Here is a 21,402-nt window from a genome sequence, read left to right on the forward strand (position 1 = left end):
ACACATACAGCTCTTCATCAACCTAATGATACTTGACCGTCAAAGCAAAGGTTTGTGAACTTTTTGATGAAAATGCAGTAATCATCCTATTTATTGTCTTTAGCCTTTAAGTGACTTCGTTGGTTTTATATTATACAGAAAAAAAATGGAAGAAAAGGAAACATCCTCCACCATAAAGGTATGTAATATTTCAATATTAATACATGATCGCCATATTTGAAAGTTCAAACATCATGTCCTATCCTATCACTGTAGATATACATAACATAGATATCGGTCTGCCTTGGAATTATGAATAATTACAAGTCCACCACCTTCAGTAACAACATAGATAACACAAGGCATTAAAATTCCATAGACAAAAGCAGAAGTTCATACAGAAAAAGTGGCAACTTAGCCATAGCATCGGATAGGATCATTGCATCCTTTCTCAGCAGATTGTTTACAACCAAAACGACCTCCCTTTGCAAGGTACTGCTGGTGATATTCCTCTGCTCTATAGAATTTCCTGGCCGGCAGAATTTCAGTAACAATCTTTCTGTTGAGGAGTTTCTGCTGTTTTTCCATGGATTCCACTGCTGCCTTCTCCTGCTCTGGGCTGTAAAAGTAAATCCCAGATCTGTACTGTGTCCCCACATCATTACCCTGCCAAAGGATTCACAGCCTATCACAATGCCAAAGCTAATCAAGACTATGTTGAATCAAATTGATTGATCGCCCAGGACAAGCTTTTCTCATGATATATTAACAACACAATTAGCATTAAGGTAAACGAGCAGCAGACCCCAGAGCGAGTGGAGTTCAAGTTATCCAACAATGATCATATTGATCATGAGCTGTGTTAGACAATAAGCAGTTGGTTAGCTGGGTTAGCTGATGTTGGCTTAACAGAAATAGTTATTCTCAACTTGTGTGTGTATAAATATCAATGAGTTGTATCACAGAAAGGAAGGGATGTCAAATATCAGTTCTCATCATTCTCCGATTTTCTTGGTTTCTATTTTCTTTTACTTTCTACTTCACCAAACACACCTGCTTAACCTATTCTGGAAGAATCCAACATGATATCAGAGCTTGTTTTCTAGCAAAAATAGCTCTTTTGCATGCAGATCCAGCTCATCAATGCAGCCATGGTCAGACAAGATGCAACAGAATTGGAGGGGAGCTTCACCAATAAAAGGGTGAACATTCAACTTGGAGAGATTAATTTTCCTTTATGAAAAAACAAGTGTACCTAACAGAAAACAGTCATGGACTTGAAAACTATCTTGATGGCGCAAAGACTATTCCTCCAGAGTTCACAGTCAGTGCATCCAGTGAGCGTGTCAAGAATGAGATCGAGTCACCTACAATCAGCAAGATAGCAATCTTGCTTCATTGCTTCCATCTGTAGTAAGTTCTGATATACTCTAGCAGCTTGTGAAACATCTGCTGATATCTGGTCTACAATTCTTCAACTGTTTTCATCAAAATCCACCACAAAAATCATCAATCTCAGATGTCCGCTCCATGCTCAAAGAAAAAGAGAACAATGTATGCGTGATTATCTCAGGAATATCAAGATCATTTGTGATAATCTTGATGTTTGTGGAGAAAAGATTACAGAAACTGAGCACATTTCATCCATTTTAAATGGTTTGTCACCAGAATATCAATCTGTTGTAGCTATAATCACCACAAGCAGACAATCATATGATGCTGAGGCCATGTCTTCGATTTTGCTGGATATGGAAAATAGAAAATTTTCATCTCACATGTCTACACAATTTAGTGCGAATATGGTGCATCAGATTCCAACTTAAATTGATAATGGTGGTCAACAGCGGTCCTCAATTGCTGTACACTGGTGTGCGCTATCAATATCGACCAAGAACACCATTCTTTACAGGAAGAACAAGAGGAAGGTTCAATTTTAATGCAAGGCCCCAATTTCAGCTATGTGGAAAGATAGGACATTTGGCTCAAAATTGTTGCTAAAGGTTTGATCCTTCGCTTGGTGGTGCTGCAGGTTTTGTTTCTAATGCAGGTCCTCCCAACAATGGTGATAATCACATGAATATGACTTCCAATTCTTGTGTTCTAAATGGCAGCGTGAGAGATGAACAATATCTAGTCCTGGGATCTAATTCTACTACACTACCGAAGTTTGATGCTTCTACAACAACTATGAAGGATTAATTGCTACTCCTTCAGTTGTGAGAGATGGTGCCTGGAACCCCAATTCTGGTGCATCTAACCATCTGACCAATGATTTGACAAAGTTCCAACATTCCACTCCATATTGTACAAACAAAGTAGTGGTTGGTGATGACTCTGGTTTAAATATATATCTCAAAATGGGCATAACTTTTTTATGTCTAAGAACAAACAGCTGCAACTAAATAATATATTGTACACACTTGCAATCACAAAGAATTTGCAATCTTTTTCCCAATTTGCAAAAGATAACAGTGTGTTTTTTGAATTTCATTCTACTCACTGCTATGTGAAGGACTCAATCACTAAGGAGGTAGTGATGCAAGGAGTCCAACGAGATGGTCTTTACCAGCTGAAAGGAGATTATGTGAGCTATTTTCTGTCAAGTTCTTCCACTGAGAATAAGTCACAATCAGTTGAAGGGTCCTATGAGATGTAGCACTTTCAGCTTGGGCATCCATCTCATGATGTTATGATGAAAACTTTTCAATCTTGAAATCTAGTCCTACCTAGATCTAAGAATACATCAGTCATCGTGCATAGCTTGTTATATAGGAAAAAGTCGTAAATTGCCCTTGGTCATTCATCTACAATGTATAGTGCCCCACTCCAACTAGGATTTATATGTAGAAGCAAAAACCAGGAGCTAACGCAGCATTTCTTCACTTTAAACAAGCAGCTGAACTTCATTTTGGCACTAAAATCCTTGAGCTGCAGTCAGATTGGGGTGGTGATTTTAGAGGTTTTACTAGTGTCTTGGCTTCTTTTGGAATTAAACATCAAGTAACCTGCCAATATTCCTCTGAACAAAATGGAGCTGTAGAACGTAAGCAGCAGAAAATTGTTGAAGTTGGCCTTACACACTTAGCACAGGCTTCTCTTCTCATCAACCGATTGCCTACTAAAGCTCTAGATGGTCTCACACCACATGAAAAGCTGTATAATTCTAAGCCTGATTATGCTCACCTCAGGATTTTTGGGTGCCTCTATTTTCCATATCAGCATCCCTTCAATAGATACAAGCTCCTATACAGATCATCACCCTATATATTCCTAGGTTATAGCCCCATTTGATGCAGGAGCTTTTATATATATTATAATATTGTATAACTTCAGTTTTATTTCAAAATATTTATTCTAAGTACTAGATATATTATAGATAGCTAGGGTTATTAGTTATCTTTAGGGTATTAAGCTAGAGCCTAGGGCTAGGAATAAAACTTTGTTTACAAGAAAGACTAGTAACTTTACTTGCAAGAAAGAAAACTTATATAGATAAGTTGTAGGTTGTAGTTGTACAACCATTATCATTATTCTTATTATTTTATTTGAATTAATAGAAAAACTAGAGATTTTCTATAACCCTAAGTTTTCTAGAGTTCCATCTTTCCTATTCGTTTGTGAAGTTTTGTGAGAATTGTGAAAAATGCTTATTATTATTTACGTGAAGTTGAATGCCAATATATACAAATATACATATGGCCTCGATAGGCTCCTATAATTAGGATCTATAATACAAAATCTTAACTAATATAGAATATCAATATTTTAGGTAACTAATCTCCTAAGAATCAACTACACAGCGTGATACAACTAATTACATGCCTAGATTGATTTCCTACAGTTTGTTCAGCCTTAAATGTTGTTGTTTTCTCCCTCGAACCACATCAATTTTGGTAAGCAAAGCCTAATTAGATTCGAGTGTTTATATTAGGGTTTCCTATTAAGCCATGGTCGGACACGTTAGTAGTTGAGGAAGACAAAATCAGTGTCAAGAAACAAAATTGGCTATGCTATGACGTGCAACTGAAGAATTGAAGCATGCCATTTACGCTTGGTGGCAACAAGAACAAGTGCGAGCCCAGATGGAGTGAAGGTGCCCACAATTAGATATACTGGAAGGTAGTCTCACTAATAAATCTGATCTTGGTCAGGAAGAAAACCCCTTGGATGTTGGACCTGCAGATTGTGCGGTACGAGGTGGATTGAAAGAGTGGTTGGTGCATGCCCTTGAATTAAATGAGGGTATTAATGTAGAAGTTGCTAACTTTTACAGAAAGATGCATGTGGAAGAGCAAGATTATGATATGTTGGAACCCATCTATGATGAATATCCTTAAAGAAAGTGAAGCAATTGATGTTTATACGGTTAATGAAGAGTCATTGGTGGCTCATACAACGATAAACACATCTTTAGAAAAAGGTGAGGATTGGAGGCAAGTCGAAAATCTCTTAGATATCTTAAGGGAAACAAAGGCAAGTGATAGTTCTGAAGTAAAAAGAGTTTCAGTTTCTACAACGGAAACAGATTTTGCTGAGGGAGAATTCAATGCTGAACTCAAGAAAAAACTGGAAAGTTTTATTTTTCCTCAGAAAAATAAAGCTGGAAAGTTTGAAGGCAAGTCATAGTGTAAAGGTGATGCAGTCTTTTGTAGAAAAACTACCTGCAATAAACATGGAAGTTGTTGCAGAAAATCGAGTTCTAGTGGTTTCTATAGAAAGTCAGTTGCTAGTGGATGAAATTCATGAAATAGGTACGAATGAGGACTTTTGTTGATAATTTCGCATGACTGTTTTCCTTGGCATCAGAACAAAAATTATTTGTTTGAACATCTTGGACTAGTTTGTTTTTTCTCTGAAACAACTTTTAAGACTATAGATGGCCTTTATGAGTTGTTAGAAATGCCAAGAGCATATATGCAGATAATGAGTACAGTGGGTAGACGAGTAGACATTGCAAAACAACATTCAATTGTTGTAACAACTACTTTCAATGCCGTAAATTTCTTTGGGACCTGCTCGACAGAAACTAAAGATGGCAAACATGCAGGGTGCGAGAGCAGGAATACTCCTACTGCTTATATGTCAAACAAGACATTGGTTGAGGTAAAAAAGAACAATTTAGATGGAGAATCAGCTGTCAGCACACCAGCTCGTGGAAAAACAGCTGTAGCTTGTGATGTTCCGAAAGAAGAAAGAAACAAAAGGTATATATTACTGAAGCTGGTGCACAGGAACATGAAAATAGTGTGGAAAGCAACTGATCTCTTGTGGTTACAGCCTTCGTTCAGAGAGCTAATTCTTTGAAACATGAATACAAAACCGATATTGGCTTGGAGAATGTTGCAAGTCCAAAACTGGTTTCAATAGAAATTTTAATTACAAAGAGTTAAATGGAGGTTGATAGTACATGTCCTCAGAATACTAGTGATAATAAAGATGTTTCTCAAGGAACTCTTGCTTATGGTGGTGATCAAACAGATTCTAGGTTCAACCTGACTATACCAGTCCAATGGAACTACCTCGAATTGCTGAGAGTGATAAAACCAACTTAGGGTCTCGTTTAAAGAATATCCAAAAGCTGAAACTATTGGTAATAATTCTGTAGTGGTCCTATTTGTTGCAGGTATGGCGGAGACCTTTTATTACTGATTTGAAATCAAAGAAGAAAGTCTTGGTAAGGCTGATAAAGGTTATGGAATTGAAGTGGGTAATAGAAGTGTTTCTCTTAATGATATTCCTGCAGCATCATTGGTTTCTGATCTATTTGCTGCTTGTTTTAGTGGCGTATCCTTTGACAATTTTTTCTTTGTACAAGCTTATTAGTTTAGAATTTTGAAGGGATTAAATTGAATTTTTTCCATCTTTGGGGAGGCCAAAGTGTATTTTTACCGTTAAACTAACTTATAAATTTAAAATTTTCAAGGGACTAAATTGATAATTTACAATTTCTTTTTGGGGGGATGGGGGGGAGGGACCCTGCCTACCACCCTTGATGCCATCCCTGTGCAAGAACATGTCCTCTCTATTACTATTGAATATATTAATATACAGTGTGTTCCACAAGATGAGATGCCATGTAAGAAACCTGTGGTTAAAGTTAGGGAAGGTAATGATATCAACGTTCACGATATGGAAGTAGATATCCCTTGGGGAGAAGTACGCTCTTTGAAAGATCTTACTGTTGAATCAGCCAATGGAATTCTTGAACTAGAAACTGGAGTGGTGGAAGTGTTTCTTACCGAAGTCGATTTTCCAAGCCAGGGAGAATGATCCAAGAGCTTTCATTTATATTTTAATATTGTATTACTTCAGTTTTATTTCATAATATTTATTTTAACCACTAGATATATTATAGGCAGCTAGAGTTATTAGTTATCTTTAGAGTTTAAAGCTAGGGCTAGGAATAAAACTTTACTAGTAAGAAAGCCTAGTAACTTTACTTGCAAGAAAGAAGCCTATAACCTATATAAATAAGTTGTAGATTTTACCGTCATTAGTGTTATTCTTATTATTTTCTTCGAATTAACTAGAGATTTTCCATAAGCCTGAGTTTTCTAGAATTCCATCTCCTTTCCTATTTGTTTGTGCAGCCTTAATTCTTTAATTGCTGTTATTTTCTCCCCTAAACCACATTACCATTCATGAGGGCTATAGATGTTTGGATGCCAATGGAAGATTGTTCACCTCTCGGCATGTTTTGTTTGATGGACAGTTTCCTTGTAAGCAAAAAGGGGGAAAATCTATAGTTGAAACTTCATCGACTGATTCAGGCTATGTATTTCCAGAAATTATTGTTGTTGCTCCTACTGTTTTTCAATCAACAGCATCTTCAGCTTTACAAGCAACATCACAGGAAGCAAGTTTTTCTTCTCCCTCAGTCTCTCTACAAGCTAAGAATCCTGTGTATGATGATCCTACACATGAGACATTAGCTTCCTCGCAAGTTAAAGCTTCAATACAAAATGACATTCCTCCATAGGTTGAGGACATTCCTACTGGTGCATCGTTTTTGCATGATGCTGTTCCTAGTCCCGGTCATGTGAGTAATCAATATTCAATGATTACTCAATCAAAGGCAGGAATATTCAAACCAAAAGTTTATCATGTGGACCACACTTATCAAGAACCAACATCTGTTGAAGAAGCAATGCAACATTCACAGTGAAAGCTGCAGTGGAACAAGAAATGGTAGCTTTACACAGAAACAAACATGGACTATTCAACCATTACCTGAAGGGAATTGAGCAGTGGGTTGCAAATGGTTGTTCAAACTAAAGAAGAATCCAAGTGGAACCATAGCTCATTATAAGGCACAATTGGTGGCAAAGGGGTATTCCCAAACAGCAGGTTGTGATATAAAGAGAACTTCAGTCCTGTTGTTAAGGATTGGACAGTGCAAGTTGTTTTAACTCTTGCTATGACATTCAAGTGAAGGTTAAGGCAGCTAGATATTAACATCGCCTTCTTGAATGGCACACTTAAAGAAGAAGTCTACATGGCTCATCCCTCTGGGTTTGAGCAAGTAAGTTCCACATGAGAGAAGGTTGCAGGTTACACAAGACCCTATAAGGGCTCAAACAAGCTCCTAGCCTCCCAGGGCCCGGTTTGATGAACTCAGCAGCTTGGTTTTCATTCACCCCAAACAGATGTTGCTTTGTTTATCAAAGGTGATAACCAAAGGAGGGTGTTTTTGCTGTGCTATGTAGATGATATTGTGCTCACAGGTGATGCTCAAAGTGATGTTGACTAGATAGTTATGCAGCTACTGAAAGACCTTGGAGATCTAAACTACTACCTTGGAGTGGAAGCAAAAGTAGTTGATGAGAAAGCTTTGCGAAGCCAAAGGAAATATATTTGCGAACTACTTAAGGTTGCAGGAATAGAGAACTATAGGCCTGCACCTACTCCCATGGTGAGCACAACTAAACTTGTTGCTGAGGGTGGAGAACTACTGGAAGATCCATCATTTTATCAAAGCATTGTGGGAAAGCTTCAGTATTTGTGCTCAACTCGACCTGACATCACTTTTGCTGTTAATAAAGTGAGCCAGTATCTAAGTCACCCTAGAAAAGTCTCATTGGGTTGCTGTTAAAAGAGTTCCACACTACCTGCAAGGTACAATTGATCATGGGGTTTTATTTCAATCAGCTGAGCGGCTAAGAGTGCAAGCATACTCTGATGCAGATTGGGAGGCAGTCTTGAAGATCGAAGGTCTACATCAGGATGGGTTGTGTTTTTGGGAGCAAATCCTATATCCTGGAGATCCAAGAAACCACCATTGGTAGCTCTCTCAACTTCAGAGGCCGAATATAGGAGTGTTGCCAATGTCCTTTTCTGAACTTATTTGGATTCCATCCTCGCTATATGAGCTTGTTGCCAAGTCAAGGAAATGGAATCCTAGTCTCCATGCTAGATCGAAGCATAGATCAAAGCATGAGGAGTTACAGGTGTATTTTGTTCATGAAAGAGTTGCTGAGGGGAAACCTGAAATGAACTATGTACCAGGTGAAGGTGAAGAACAGGTAGCTTATAACAAAACCCCTAGCAGTTGGAGCGTTTGCTTACTTAGCAAGAAACTTGGAGTCTGATCTTTAGAAGAAATTGACAGAGAAGCAAGTGGCAATTGATTTGGTTTCTGTCGGATTTTTTTAGGTGATGGGGGAATGTTAGACTATAAGCAGTTGGCATGTTAGTTATGTCAGTTGAGTCAGCTAAGAATTAGTAGTGGAGAAGTTGATAGTTAGTTGATTTGCTGGTTTAGCTGATGTCAGCTTAACAGAAATAGTTATTCTCAACTTGTCTGTATAAATATCAATGAGCTGTATCACAGAAAGCAAGGAATCTCAAATATCAGTCCTCACCATTCTCCAATTTTCTTGGTTTCTATTTTCTTTCACTTTCTACTTCACCAAACACACCTGCTTAGCCTATTCTTGGAGAATCCAATATTATCTATTAAGGAAAACGAGCAGTCGACCCCAGATCGAGTGGAGTTGAAATTACAAGAAAACAAATCTCAAGTTATCCAACAAAAGATCATATTGATCATGAGCTGCAGTCAAATAAGCCTCATATCAAGCAACATGCCAGAAAAAAGAAACAATATATCATGATAAGAATTCCACATCTGCTATTTCATTGTTACACCCTGACACATTTCAATACCTCCAAATTTCACTGGTTTAAAGAAAATACTTGTAACTTCAGAAATGATGACCACCACTGAAGTAGCATGCACAACTTATAATTCCCAACTATCAATTAAAGAAGAAAAAAAACTCTTTTGCTGGGAGAGATGTTACACTACTCATTCCCCTTTCAAAAGGATGAGCAAAACAAAGACATATTACAAGACAGAAAAGGCTAAAGCAAGGAAGACAACTCCTCAAAATCGCATAAACTAGATGGGAACTTTGACAATCAAATTCGCTTAGGCAAGGAAATCAGTAACACACAAACCAGCAGCATTCCCACCCCACCCCCCAATTTTTTTCTCCCCACTTAGTCATAGAAGACAGAACCCCAAAATTACCTGAAAATTAAGATAATTCACAATTGCGATGGTCAAGCACAAAATCCACCTCTAAAAACTCCCAAGATTACGGATGGATCCACCCACATAAAACACCACTAAAATGGAAAATTTAACGAGCTAAATGAATGGATGATGAAAAAGAAGCCTTATCATGCAAACCCAGCTCTAAACAACCCTTAAAAGCTATAAATTTTCATAGAAACCCACCTGGCGGTTGAGGGTAGTAGGATCATGGCGAGCCCAAAAGACATGAAGCAAAGTGTCATAGCTACACTCATTAGGGTCATACTGAACCCTCACGACTTCACTGTGGTTGGTAGTCCCCGAACACACGTCTTCATAACTCGGATTATGCATGAACCCTTGGGAATACCCAACTTCAGTTTTGGTGATCCCCGAAACTCTCTGGAAAGCCAGTTCAACGCCCCAAAAGCAGCCCGCACCGAACTGAGCAAACTGTTGACCAGGAGGCGGGACGTCGTCTTCAGGACCCTGAGCGATGGCGCAATTATCCATTGAAGCGGTTGGCTTGTTGTTGGCCCCAAAGCCGAGGTTTTTGAGGATGTTCATGGCGGGTCACCAAAGGAAAGTTGGAGAGAAAGAAAAAAAAAGTTTAGAGATGAGGGAAGAAGAATTGGCGAGCGTTAGGCCTCGAAGCAATTAGCATTGACGTTACGGGTTTATTTGAGTTAGACGGTTTGGAAGGCGATTGGGTGCTTACTTTTATCTCACATTACAGTATTGTTATACTATCTAATCTCACCGTCACCGTTATTTTAACACTAACCGCAAGTAAATGCACCGTCCATCTAAACTCAATTCAACAACAGCAACTTTGTTTTGTTATTTTTGGGATTCTTTCTTATTTTGCACTTTTCTTTTATTTAAAACAAAACCATACTATGGTGACAAAATGGGGATTTGTAATTAATTATTTAATTTATATAATTTTAATAACTAAATCAGTTATCTTTTTCCAAATGGTGTAATTAGATCTATTCTTGACTAGCACAATTGTTTTGACTAGTAAAAGAAAAAAAAGTTGGGATGATTATATTAGCTTTCTTTTTTATTATAAAAAAATGTCAATACATAGGATAAATTCGAGAATACATAAAAAGATAAGAGTCACGTAAGAAACTTAATTACGATAATGCTAAAACCAAATCTTATTAAGCAAACTGGCCTATCTCTTGTTGCACAAAATTTATAGAATCACACAATTCACATAAGAATTTTTTTTTTGAAAATTTCAACTCTCTTTTAAAACTGTTAAAAATTCTCTTTTAATTAGAAATCACGACTCCCACCAGCAACCTAAGGAAAGGAAGGTGTATTTGGCATGCATAACAAGGGTATAAATTACAATATTAAAAATTCGCGTAATTTTACTTAAAACTGTGTGATGCCTAAAGTTAGTGGTGGAGCTAGAAATTTCTTTTTAGGGCCGAAATTAAATATTTTTATGATAGTAAAAATGTAATTTTATCATTTTAATAGTTTATATTTTTATATTTTTAAAAAGTTAAATTAATTTTTTATTATTTTAGGAGCTAAAGTGCAATTTTATCGTTACTAATTTAAAATTTTATAAATTATAAAAGGCCTAAATTAAAAATCTACCATTTTAAGGAGGCCACGGCCCCTCGAGTCTCTTAGTAGCTCCGCCACTGCAAGGAGTAATAGTGCATGCTGAGCTATATACCAACATTAATTTCAAGTAGCATTGCAGCAGTCAAACATATGAAGGCTATTAGCTGAGATTGAAATCCACCATTGATATGCCCAGTCGAAGTGGGTAGCAGCTCCTTCAGACTGTGCTTGAGGAGCACCAGCACTACTTGATTTCTCATCTACATCTACTTTAAGCTTCATGCCTCCTAAACAATGCAACTTGTTGCCACAAACAAAATATCTGATGCCACTATTTGACAATATAACTGTCGTATTTCACATTGGAAAACTTTCTCAATATATTTGTCGTGCTGCATGTTTCGAAACTTTCTTTTCTCACCTCATTTACACTGTGAGATGATGAGTATTGGAACACTACAAGTAACACAAACCAAAAAAAAATTGGAAGAAAATTGTGTCAAATAGAAATGTCTATGAGTTTAATTAGTTTAAGTCGGATTTTATGTACATCGTTAATAATTGTCAAAGCTTGTTCTTACTAAAATATGGGTTTTAAAAAAAATTTCAAATTATTTCTTATTTTTCTAATTAAAACTCGTTCTTATTTATAAACAAAAAACATAAATTCGATTAAGCTTGAGTATTTAAAAAAAATTATTATAAAAATATGTTATTTTTATATAATATTCAATAATCTTATAGATATTATTTTATTAAAAAATATTTCTCATTATTTAAATTATAGTATTATATATTTAATTTACATATGATATAAATTATATAATATATACAAATAAAAATATTTAATAAAATTGAAAGATGAAGTAAGTGGACACGAGCCTTGAACATTAAAATTCAAGCCAAATTCAAATTTTAACCGAAGCAAATTGTTTTGTTTAAACACGTTTTTCAAATCAAATAATTTTATTTAAATTCTCTCAAATATTGGATTAACCTCTAAATTTGGGTGAATAACTAGACTCTTAAACAAATCTAGTATTAAATATACACCAATATTCTCAACCCTCATACTTAAATCTTATACTAGGCATGTGTTAAAAAAATTATTATAGGAGGCAAAAGAATGAAAAGAAGAATGCAGAAAGAAACCACTTACATAGAACATCACCAACATTAAATGTCTTGCTACTAGCCCATGAATCGATATCAGAACTTATGTCCCAACCGGATGTGTCCCCAACCACGTATGTAGCGGCATGACTTGTTAACGCAAAGCAGAAAATAGATAGAAAACAAAGCAGAAGAAGCTTAGTCATGACCATTAATGAGAGATTAACTTATACTTTTGAGATGAAAAAATTGCGCATCATATATATACCTCAAGATTGCTTATGATTAGATGACCTAACTTTATAGCTGCATATGACCATTTTTGTTGGGTCATAGTATATTAAATTGATTAATTTATTGATGAACATTGAGTGAAGAAGTAACATATGTGGTTGTTTTGGAACTTTCCAATTCCATTGTTTTTTAACAAGTGGTTGAAATTTGGTGGGGGTTACAGTAAATAGGACAAATGGTGGTGAATTTCAGTTGAACAAATTCCCTTTGAATTTTATTGAATATGGTTGCTCTACTGTTAAACCACTAGCTCTTGTAGCAATTACATTGATTAAGCTCAAATCCTAAATTTGTTGTGATGATTTGAGTTGTGAGGCTGAATCAATTGGTTAACACCAAGGTTTTTCTTTTTTTCCTGTTGCAGATGGAGTTTTATACCATAAAGAGTTATAATGTCATACAAGCAATTCAATTGCCTCATCTTTCTTGCATGTCAACAGGAAGGGTATTGGAGCTGAGGTGCGTTTATCTGCCTCACCAACAAACTTCACCCTCAATCACTCCTCACCAACTTTACAAGCTATCAGCCCGTAAGGCATAGCAAAGCGTTTTCCTTTCATTTTGGATGCCATTTATTTGACTTGCTAATTTCCTCCGCTCTATACATGCGTAAAATATAAAAACTAGCAAGATAAGATTAATGTTATAATAGTGATACACACATGCTTAAAATAAAATATAAACACTATTAATATCTAATAAGATTTAAAAAAAATAATCCTCTTATAACTTGACTAAAGCTAGCTATCATCATACATAGATCATAGATGGTCTATCAATTTATTTATATTATTAAAGATGGTTTATTTTATCTCTAATAGAAATTCATTTCAATTTCAATTGATTAAACGTATATATTAAAAACTAACAAAGAAAATCTTACAGATAAAAAAGAAAAAGAAAGAAAAGTTTGACAAAGTCTAAAATAGCTAGCAAGGAATAAGCCAAAATAATCGGATCTTAAATCTGATAACAATTACAAAGTTGTATTATTATCCACAATTAGAATCCGGCAATCTACCAAACTCTTGTTCTCTTAGAAAAATAAATTACATAAAAAACATTGTTTTGTTAATTAATTTCATAGCAGAAGAAAAAGAAAAACATAATGTATAGATCATCAAGCTGGAGCAGAGTTACGGATGGGTATTATTCATCCCCGAAGGCGGGGAGTATTACGGGGCTGAGAATGTCATCATCGGTGGACGACAGTAACGAACTGCCCGTATATGATCCCAGTGTAGAGATGGCTAATAAGAAAGAGAAGTCAAGGGCTAGGTTTGCAGAGAATGCTGTACATATAATTCCTTTGGTGCTGCTTGTTTGTGCCTTGATCCTCTGGTTCTTTTCCAATCCAGGTATCCTTTGGGCTGGGAATATATATATTCTTCAAGTATAAGTACAATTAATGTTTTGAAATGATTAATGCAGATGTGGAAGTGGGAACGAAAGTGGAGACGGTAGCAGCCAGAATCGACGGCTTGACTATAGATGGAGACATAGACAATGATAGTGACGGAACTCAAACAGGGTTTTTGCCAATTGCGGAAGTGGGAGACGTCGACTCCACTAAACATCCTAAACCTAACAAACCTTCAAGGAAACTGCACTTCTCCTACCCTCAATTCTTTGATTCCCTTCTCATTTAATTCATTTCCACAAGCCACCAACAATAATTCCATTCTCTTGTTTTAGATATTGTTCATGGTAATTGGAAGGACACTCTTTTCAGATTTGAGGAATTTCTTTTCCTCTATATTCTAGTTTGTGAATATAATAAGAATTTGATTGCATCTTCCAAATGAAAATTTTAACTTAAAATTTTAAGTTAAATCAAGTTGTACAAGAATTACAAATTGATATTGTTGATTGGATTAATTGTTTCAAATGAGTTGATCTAACTCATTTATTCTTTGGGTAGATCAAGCTTCCCTTTTTTTTTAAAGCACATCAAGCATTCTCTTAAATGTTGTTACTTCATGTTTAATGATATTGATTTAAATAATATTTATGATAAAAACTTATGTATAGATAACATGAGAAATTTTAAAATGAATATTTTCTTCAAGTAAATAATTGTAAAGAACAAGTTAAGTCTTTTTGCAATGAAAACTTTTACATAAAAAAATCCAAATATCATAATTTTTAGTATCAATTTTAAGCTCAACTGCTCAATATATTCAATCCTATAAAAGAAATCTGAAAATTTATATGTGTATTTGTTCATTTTTAAATTAAAGATTTCCAGAATAACTTAAAAATAATAGCAACGTTATAGACACACAACAATACAATGTCCTTAAACCAAGGGAAAATTATTATTGTAACTATCTGTAATTGTAGGACAAACAAAACATTTTTTTTAAAATACTTGGTAGAATTAATTCTACTATAAAATGCAAACTATTTCAATAGTACCCTTTGCTGTTAACAGAGCTTCAGCCTTTTTGTCATTGAATGCAAGGGGAACATCTGGTAGATAATTTATGATGTCGCTGATCAATACAACTTCAGCAATGTGAAGCAATGGTTGAAGAAATATTGATTGTTATGCAAGTGAGAATGTGAAAAACTTCTGGTTGGAAACAAAGTGTAACAGCCTGGGTAAAGAAAAAGTGATTCATCTAAACGGGCATTTGCAGTTGCAATTGAAGTTGGCATTCTACCATATGGGAGCTTATCTTAAGAAGCAGTAGTAATTCGAAAGCTGTTATGAAAGTGTATTTCATTAATTTGCAGATTATTAATGGCCTGTACAGAATTCTGTTGTTTGATGGTAGTAATTTATTCTTCGTATGTATTTGCTAGGGCAAAGTTGAAAGAGAAATACGTATTTTTTTAAATATACAGGTGATTATGGTAATATCTCTACGTACAATGTTTAATTCGTAATTTTATTTTATGTTTTTGACACTGAAAAGAGGTTAAACATGACAAGTCGTGAAAAAATCGATCGCATGCAAAAAGATCTATAGATTATGATGAAAGAAGTGTTGGGTGAATTTAGTTCTAATTCTGCCCATCAGCTTGGTGCCAAAAGGACCATTTCTTTCTTGTTTTACTTTATTCAAATCACCCTAATGGATGCGTGAGATGGAAGACTTGTCGTAGCATTTTTAGGTGATTGAGGGGGGCCGATCTTAAGCTCCAAAACATCTTTTTCCGTGGAAGCGGCACTAGGGCCAGCTCGAAACATGCTGTGGTGAACTGACCTTGGGGAAGGGATACCAGAGGGATGAGCAGCTACATTTACAAGGGCTTTAGTGTTTATGTAACGTGGTGCTGCATGATTCATTGTATTTGCATGCATAAATGGTAAATACGCCATCAGTTTCACTTCTGGTGCCTGTTAAAAACATCACCCATTAGATTGGCGGCATTCCGATGGAATTGGCAAGAATAGGCCCTTACCGTGGGTTGAGTAGTCCCGAGATAATAATATGTGGGAAAACTATGAGATTCAGTTAAGGATCTGATTGGACGATCATCCAAGCAATGATGTGGAAATGGTTTGGATGTCTGAGGTGAACTTCTACTGGTTTCTTCTGATGGGGAATCCGAAGGACTTGCACTCTGTTAATTAATATACAAACCATCATCAACTGTATGTATCTAGTAGTGTCATGTACATGAAAGAACCGGCTACTTGATAATCATAAGTGAAAGAGGGGATTAATCAAGACAATATCTTACGGATCCGGATTCTTGAAATTCCATGTCAAAAAGGCTTGGTCTGCGTTTCTTCTTATCAGTCCCAGCCTGCCTGAGAAAATACTTTTGTGCATGGCTTGCAACTTGCGTTGGGGTCCTAGTGGGAACGAAATTCTTTGAAATTCCTCTCCAGTCACCTTTCCCCAGCTTTCTCAAACCTGCCAAGAAGGTTCTATGCTCCTCTTCAGTCCATGGCTTCCCTAAGCAAAAGGCACAATAATAATTCCCACATGGAGTAAACTCTTTTTTCCCAGATTAGCCACTTGTTTATTCAATCAATGGCAGCCAGGTTTCACATATAAGAAATCTCCTGTTTATCTCAGTGATTATATTAAATCAACAAATTAAGAAAGAAAGAAAGGATACCTCTTTTTCTTTCATGGGAGGCTTTGTGTTTCTTAGACTGAATCTGACCATCAGAAAAATGCCCATCATCATCGTTGTTGTTTTCTGCATGAGATTGCAGATTTCCCATGCTAAAACTTTTCTTCATTACATTCTCTCGCTTTTGATCCATTGCACCTATCTTAACACCGAAAAGCTTGACACACCCTCCTTTTCCGTTACAACATCTCGAATTGTGAACATAACAAGTTCTCGAATTATGGCCATTATGTCCACAATGAGAGCACTTTCTCCCTGCTTCTTTCACCATAATCTCTTTTGATCTTTTCCCTTAAATTTATTCCCCCTCTCTCTCCGTCTTGCGAGGCACAAAAAACATTTATTTGGGTTATATTAACAATATATATAATATTGACAAGTGAAAACCAAACCCTTGTTTTTCTCTTTAAACCAAGGTCTCCTGCAAGAATTTTTAGCCGCTTTTTTTGTTTTTTTTTTTTGGCGAATTTAAATCATGAACATGGCAAGATTTCATTTTCTGTATATAAAACAGTCAAAAGTTATCCAAATTTCATTTTAGAATATTCTTTAAGAGGTAGGGATTTAACTTGTTGTATTATACCAGGGCAAACTTGGTTCTAAAAGTTATTTTTTTATTAATATTAAAATTAGATTACCTTCAAGACAGAAAGATTGTTTAATTTTATCAAATTATCTTTGCTAAAAGCCCGGTTCGTTTTTCTTAATAAAGCTATAAATAACACTCAGTATGGATTTGTAACGTTGCGTAAAATTTGGTCAAAATGATCTAAGTTTTGCTTTTAATGTTTAAGATTTAAGAGTAAATCAAAAACAATTTCTTTGACTCGTAACTATAATATCCTGATTTATTTGCATTCAACAAGTATAATAATGTGAAATTCCATTTTCTAATAAATTTATATTAGTTTATACGTGTAATACATGAATTAAAAAAAAAGTTAATATATTATAATTATAAGTTAAAATATGTAATAATTACTTAAAGATTTAAGAAATATTTAAAAAATGTTCAAGTTGTTGGGCTCTAGTTGATGTCTGTCGCTTGACACGGTTTTCGTCCGTCGTTTGACACGTTTATTCTCTTTATGGTTTTTTGAGAGGTTTTTTACAGTGTTTTCTTCTCTTGGGACTGTCGGGGGTTATGTTTTTGCTTTGTTTTTTTGTTTCTATGGAGTACAATCTGGCGAATCTAGCTCTGGCAGATGAGGAAGAAGAGGCTTTCCAAGAGGATGCAGCGGTGATTGATCAGAACCTGCAACTCAGTTTGGTAGCACGCTGTTTGACGGATAGTATTGTTCATTTTCCCTCGCTCTGTAATAATATGGGAATTTATGGCATCCGATTCGAGGTAATCGCATTTCAGATTTAGGAGAAAGACGCTTTCTTTTTCAATTCTTTCATGAGGTGGATATCCAAAGAGTTCTTGCGGGAATGCCTTGGTTCTTTAACAACCACCTGCTATTACTTGATAGGATCCAATCATGTGAAAATCCTTCTCTTGTTCTTTTAAGTTTCTCTGAGTTCTGGGTCCAAGTCCATGATCGACCTCCAGGGTTGATGATGGAGTCAACGGCTAAACAGTTTGGGGATTTTCTGGGTTAGTTTTTGGACTATGATACGTCTTTTCGATCGATAAATTCCCATTCTTTTATGCGCATTCGAGTTCAATTAAACGTGTACTGTTTCTTTGAAACATAAAAAGAAAGTAATGGTTGGATCTGACAGGATTTCTTATGCTTGTTTTCAGTACGAGAAATTAAGTCTCTTTTGTTTTATTTGTGGGAAACTTGGGCATGGGGAGAGTTTTTGCCCGATTCAAACCAGGATTGATACTAAGAAAATTGTATTTGGCTGGGATATATCCATCCGTGCGGCGGCGAAATGGCATTCTGTTACTACTAGTCAGTGGTTTCGGGAAACTGATGGGGTTGACAGCAAATAGATAGAAAAGAAAGGGGAATTTTCAGGCAACATTTCTAGAAATTTGAAAGATCCTGGGAATATCCTCAGGAACGATTGGGATCATTATCAATTAAATCCTAATTTTATTCCATTGGGATTTGATCGTGTAGTGAAAAAATGGTTTGACTGTATTTGGTCCAATGTGGCAAATCGGTCAATTAATGAGACCGTGGTGGGACAAGGGCCCATGGGATTGAATTCAAATGATGAAAATGAACTGTTACAAGCTTCGAATGGAAAGAAGTAGCAACGTATAATTACTGATTCAGTCTCATGTCCAGGTCAATTTCTTAATGGAATAGTTAATGATTCATTGGCTGGCTCTGCTGGACAGAGCAAGCGGGCACTATGAAGTTGCTAAGTTGGAACGTCCATAGTTTAGGGAGACCTCAGATGTAAACAGGCTCCGCAACAAATTAAGGGCCTTTAATCCCATATTTTGTTTCTTATTGAAACAAAATTAAGTTCAAAAAAGATGAAGATGATGCGTTTGAAGTGCGGTTACCAAAATGGAATAGATATTGGGGCAGTTGGTTCAAAGGGAGTCTTATCTTTGGGTTGGAAAGGTAATGATCTTGTCTCGATTAGAAGCTATTCATCCTCTCATGTGGATGCGACAATTCACAACCCTGAAAATAGAGTCGTATAGAGGCTTACGGGCTTTTATGGTAACCCCAAAGAATAATACAGATGGGTTTCTTAAGACCTTCTTTGCAGGTTGGGGCATGATCAGACTATGCCCTGGTTAGTGATTGAAGACTTCAATAAAATCTTAAGCTCGTTTGAAAAAAAAAAGAGGTCGTCTTAGGTCAGCACTACAAATGGCCGAGTTTCATTCTACTTTGGAGGATTGTTTGCTTTATGATGTCGGTTGTACTGGTAGATGGTTTACTTGGGAACGGGGGCATTTTTTATCTACAAACAATCGGGAACGACTGGATAGGGGTGTTGCTACTCTTAATTGGTTGCATCTTTTTTTGGATTTTTTATTGGAACATTTGAGTCATTCTTTTTCCTATCACTGTCTGCTTTTGATGGATACTATGGGTAAGTTGTGGTAAAAGAAAAATAATACGGTTTATCCCTTTCATTTTGAAGCAAAGTGGTGCTTGGATGATTCCTTTGAAGAAACAATTCAACGGGGGTGGACTGGTCATCATGGTAATCTACCGACTAAGTTAACACATTTGGGTCAATTTTTCAAAAATGGAGCCATTCGCGTTTTCATGAACAAAAGGGACATCATTTGAATTTGGGGAAAAAAAAAGCTTTCTGTGCTCTTGGATCTAATCCAACTGATGAAATTCTGGGGGAAATTTTAGAGATGCAGCTTGGGTTGAATTTTGAAGCGGACAAAGAGCAAGTTTTCTGGGCTCAGCGTACCTGACTAAACTGATTACAAAATGATGATAGGAACTCTAATTTTTTCCATAAAGTGGTTGTGGCTCGTCACAATTGCAGTTGGATTCTTAGGTTGGAAGATGAATCTGGTCAACTAATTACGGATACAGAGGAAATGATGAGGATTGCTGTGATATATTTTGGAGACCTTTTTACAGCTTCTGACTTAGGAGGAGATGATAGGGTGCTTGGTCTTGTTGAAAAAAAGATTTCTATGAGCATGAATAAAAAGTTCATTCAACCATTGACAAAGGATGATATTTGGCTAGCAGTCAAGTCAATGGCGCCTATGAAGGCTCCAAGAACTGATGGTTTTCCAGCACTGTTTTTTCAATGGTGCTGGAATATTGTTGGTGATAAGGTTTCTAATTTTGTTTGGAGGTTTTAAACGGCAGATTTGAAATGGGAGAGATTAATAAAACACATGTGGTACTTATTCCTAAAATCGAAAAACCTAAAAATCTTTCGCAATTTCGTTCTATTAGCTTATGTAATGTTCTTTATAAGATCATTGATAAAGTTATTGTTGATCGTATGAGCCCTTTTCTAGGCTTCTGTATTGATGAAGCTCAAGGTGCATTTATTCCTTGCAGGCAAATTTTGAATAATACTCTTATTGCTTAAGAGGTTTTTCACTCTCTAAAGATAAAGAAGAAGGGTAAATACGGGAACTTCGCACTTAAGCTTGATCTTAGCAAAGCTTATGATCTGGTGGAATGGGAATTTTTGGCCGGAATGTTGACTAGGTTGGGCTTTCATCAAGACTGAATGGTTCTCATCATGCGTTGTGTTTTCTCGATCACTTATACGATGGGCATAAATGATGATATTAGTGAGGGTTTTGCTCCGTCTAAAGGCTTAAGGCAGGGGGACCCTCTTAGTCCCTATCTTTTTCTCCTCTGTGCTCAAGGGCTTTCTTGTTTGTTGGAGGAAGCTAAGATTAAAAATGAGCTAAGGAGAGCTCTGATTGGCAGAATGAATTTATCGATAACCCATTTATTGATTGCTGATGATTGCATCATTTTTGGTGATGCATCAAATGAGGGTGCTTGTTCTGTCTGTAATATCTTAAAAGAATATGAATTGGTTTCGGGGTAAAAAATTAACTTAAGAAAGTCACTAATGCGAATGTTGGGGAGGAGGTACGTTACTCGATCATAGATATTATGGGTGTTAGAAGGGCAAAAAACCCTGAAAAGTATTTAAGTCTGCCAATAATGATTAGGAGGAAGAAAAAATTGGCATTTTCAAATTTTGTGGATCGTTTTCGAAAGCGTATTACGAGGTGAAGTTTTAGGTATCTTTCGATGGGAGGGAAATAAATGTTTATTAAAGCAGTTCTTCAAGCTCTTCCAGTTTATGTGATGCAATGTTTTGCGTTACCTAAAACCTTTTGTCATCAGCTTGAAGGAATCTTGAATAAATTT

At 36.0% G+C, this 21,402-nt stretch overlaps 3 protein-coding genes, 1 long non-coding RNA gene and 1 pseudogene across 5 annotated transcripts; 2 read left to right on the forward strand and 3 right to left on the reverse strand.

Moving 5' to 3' along the window:
- Nucleotides 1-146: 146 nt before the first annotated feature.
- Nucleotides 147-10,365, reverse strand: LOC107931485 (peptide methionine sulfoxide reductase). The gene is made up of 2 exons (XM_016863384.2): nucleotides 9,722-10,365; nucleotides 147-645 (listed from the first exon to the last, which is right to left on the reverse strand). The coding sequence occupies exons 1-2, from the start codon at nucleotides 10,082-10,084 to the stop codon at nucleotides 394-396; spliced, it is 615 nt and encodes a 204-aa protein (XP_016718873.1). The 5' UTR covers nucleotides 10,085-10,365; the 3' UTR covers nucleotides 147-393.
- Nucleotides 10,366-10,483: 118 nt separating this feature from the next.
- LOC107931440 (blue copper protein-like) lies at nucleotides 10,484-12,440 on the reverse strand (annotated as a pseudogene).
- Nucleotides 12,441-13,460: 1,020 nt separating this feature from the next.
- LOC107931437 (uncharacterized) lies at nucleotides 13,461-14,434 on the forward strand. Its single transcript, XM_016863312.2, has 2 exons — nucleotides 13,461-13,872; nucleotides 13,946-14,434. The coding sequence occupies exons 1-2, from the start codon at nucleotides 13,623-13,625 to the stop codon at nucleotides 14,161-14,163; spliced, it is 468 nt and encodes a 155-aa protein (XP_016718801.1). The 5' UTR covers nucleotides 13,461-13,622; the 3' UTR covers nucleotides 14,164-14,434.
- Nucleotides 14,435-15,384: 950 nt separating this feature from the next.
- LOC107931377 (probable transcription factor At5g61620) lies at nucleotides 15,385-17,511 on the reverse strand. 2 transcript variants are annotated; one of them, XM_041101506.1, is made up of 4 exons: nucleotides 16,592-17,511; nucleotides 16,208-16,383; nucleotides 15,926-16,087; nucleotides 15,385-15,860 (listed from the first exon to the last, which is right to left on the reverse strand). In XM_041101506.1, the coding sequence occupies exons 1-4, from the start codon at nucleotides 16,878-16,880 to the stop codon at nucleotides 15,582-15,584; spliced, it is 906 nt and encodes a 301-aa protein (XP_040957440.1). In that variant the 5' UTR covers nucleotides 16,881-17,511; the 3' UTR covers nucleotides 15,385-15,581. The 2 variants fall into 2 exon arrangements, with proteins under 2 accessions (XP_040957440.1, XP_016718745.1); XM_016863256.2 differs by having other exon boundaries at nucleotides 16,208-16,425; nucleotides 16,592-17,440.
- A 324-nt stretch (nucleotides 17,512-17,835) lies between these two features.
- On the forward strand, nucleotides 17,836-20,510 carry LOC121221075 (uncharacterized). The gene is made up of 2 exons (XR_005918357.1): nucleotides 17,836-17,960; nucleotides 19,673-20,510. It is a non-coding gene; the product is annotated as an uncharacterized lncRNA (long non-coding RNA).
- The last annotated feature ends 892 nt before the right edge of the window (nucleotides 20,511-21,402 follow it).

This window comes from Gossypium hirsutum, chromosome D09 (genome assembly GCF_007990345.1).
Source record: "Gossypium hirsutum isolate 1008001.06 chromosome D09, Gossypium_hirsutum_v2.1, whole genome shotgun sequence".
NCBI classification, from domain to species: domain Eukaryota; kingdom Viridiplantae; phylum Streptophyta; class Magnoliopsida; order Malvales; family Malvaceae; genus Gossypium; species Gossypium hirsutum.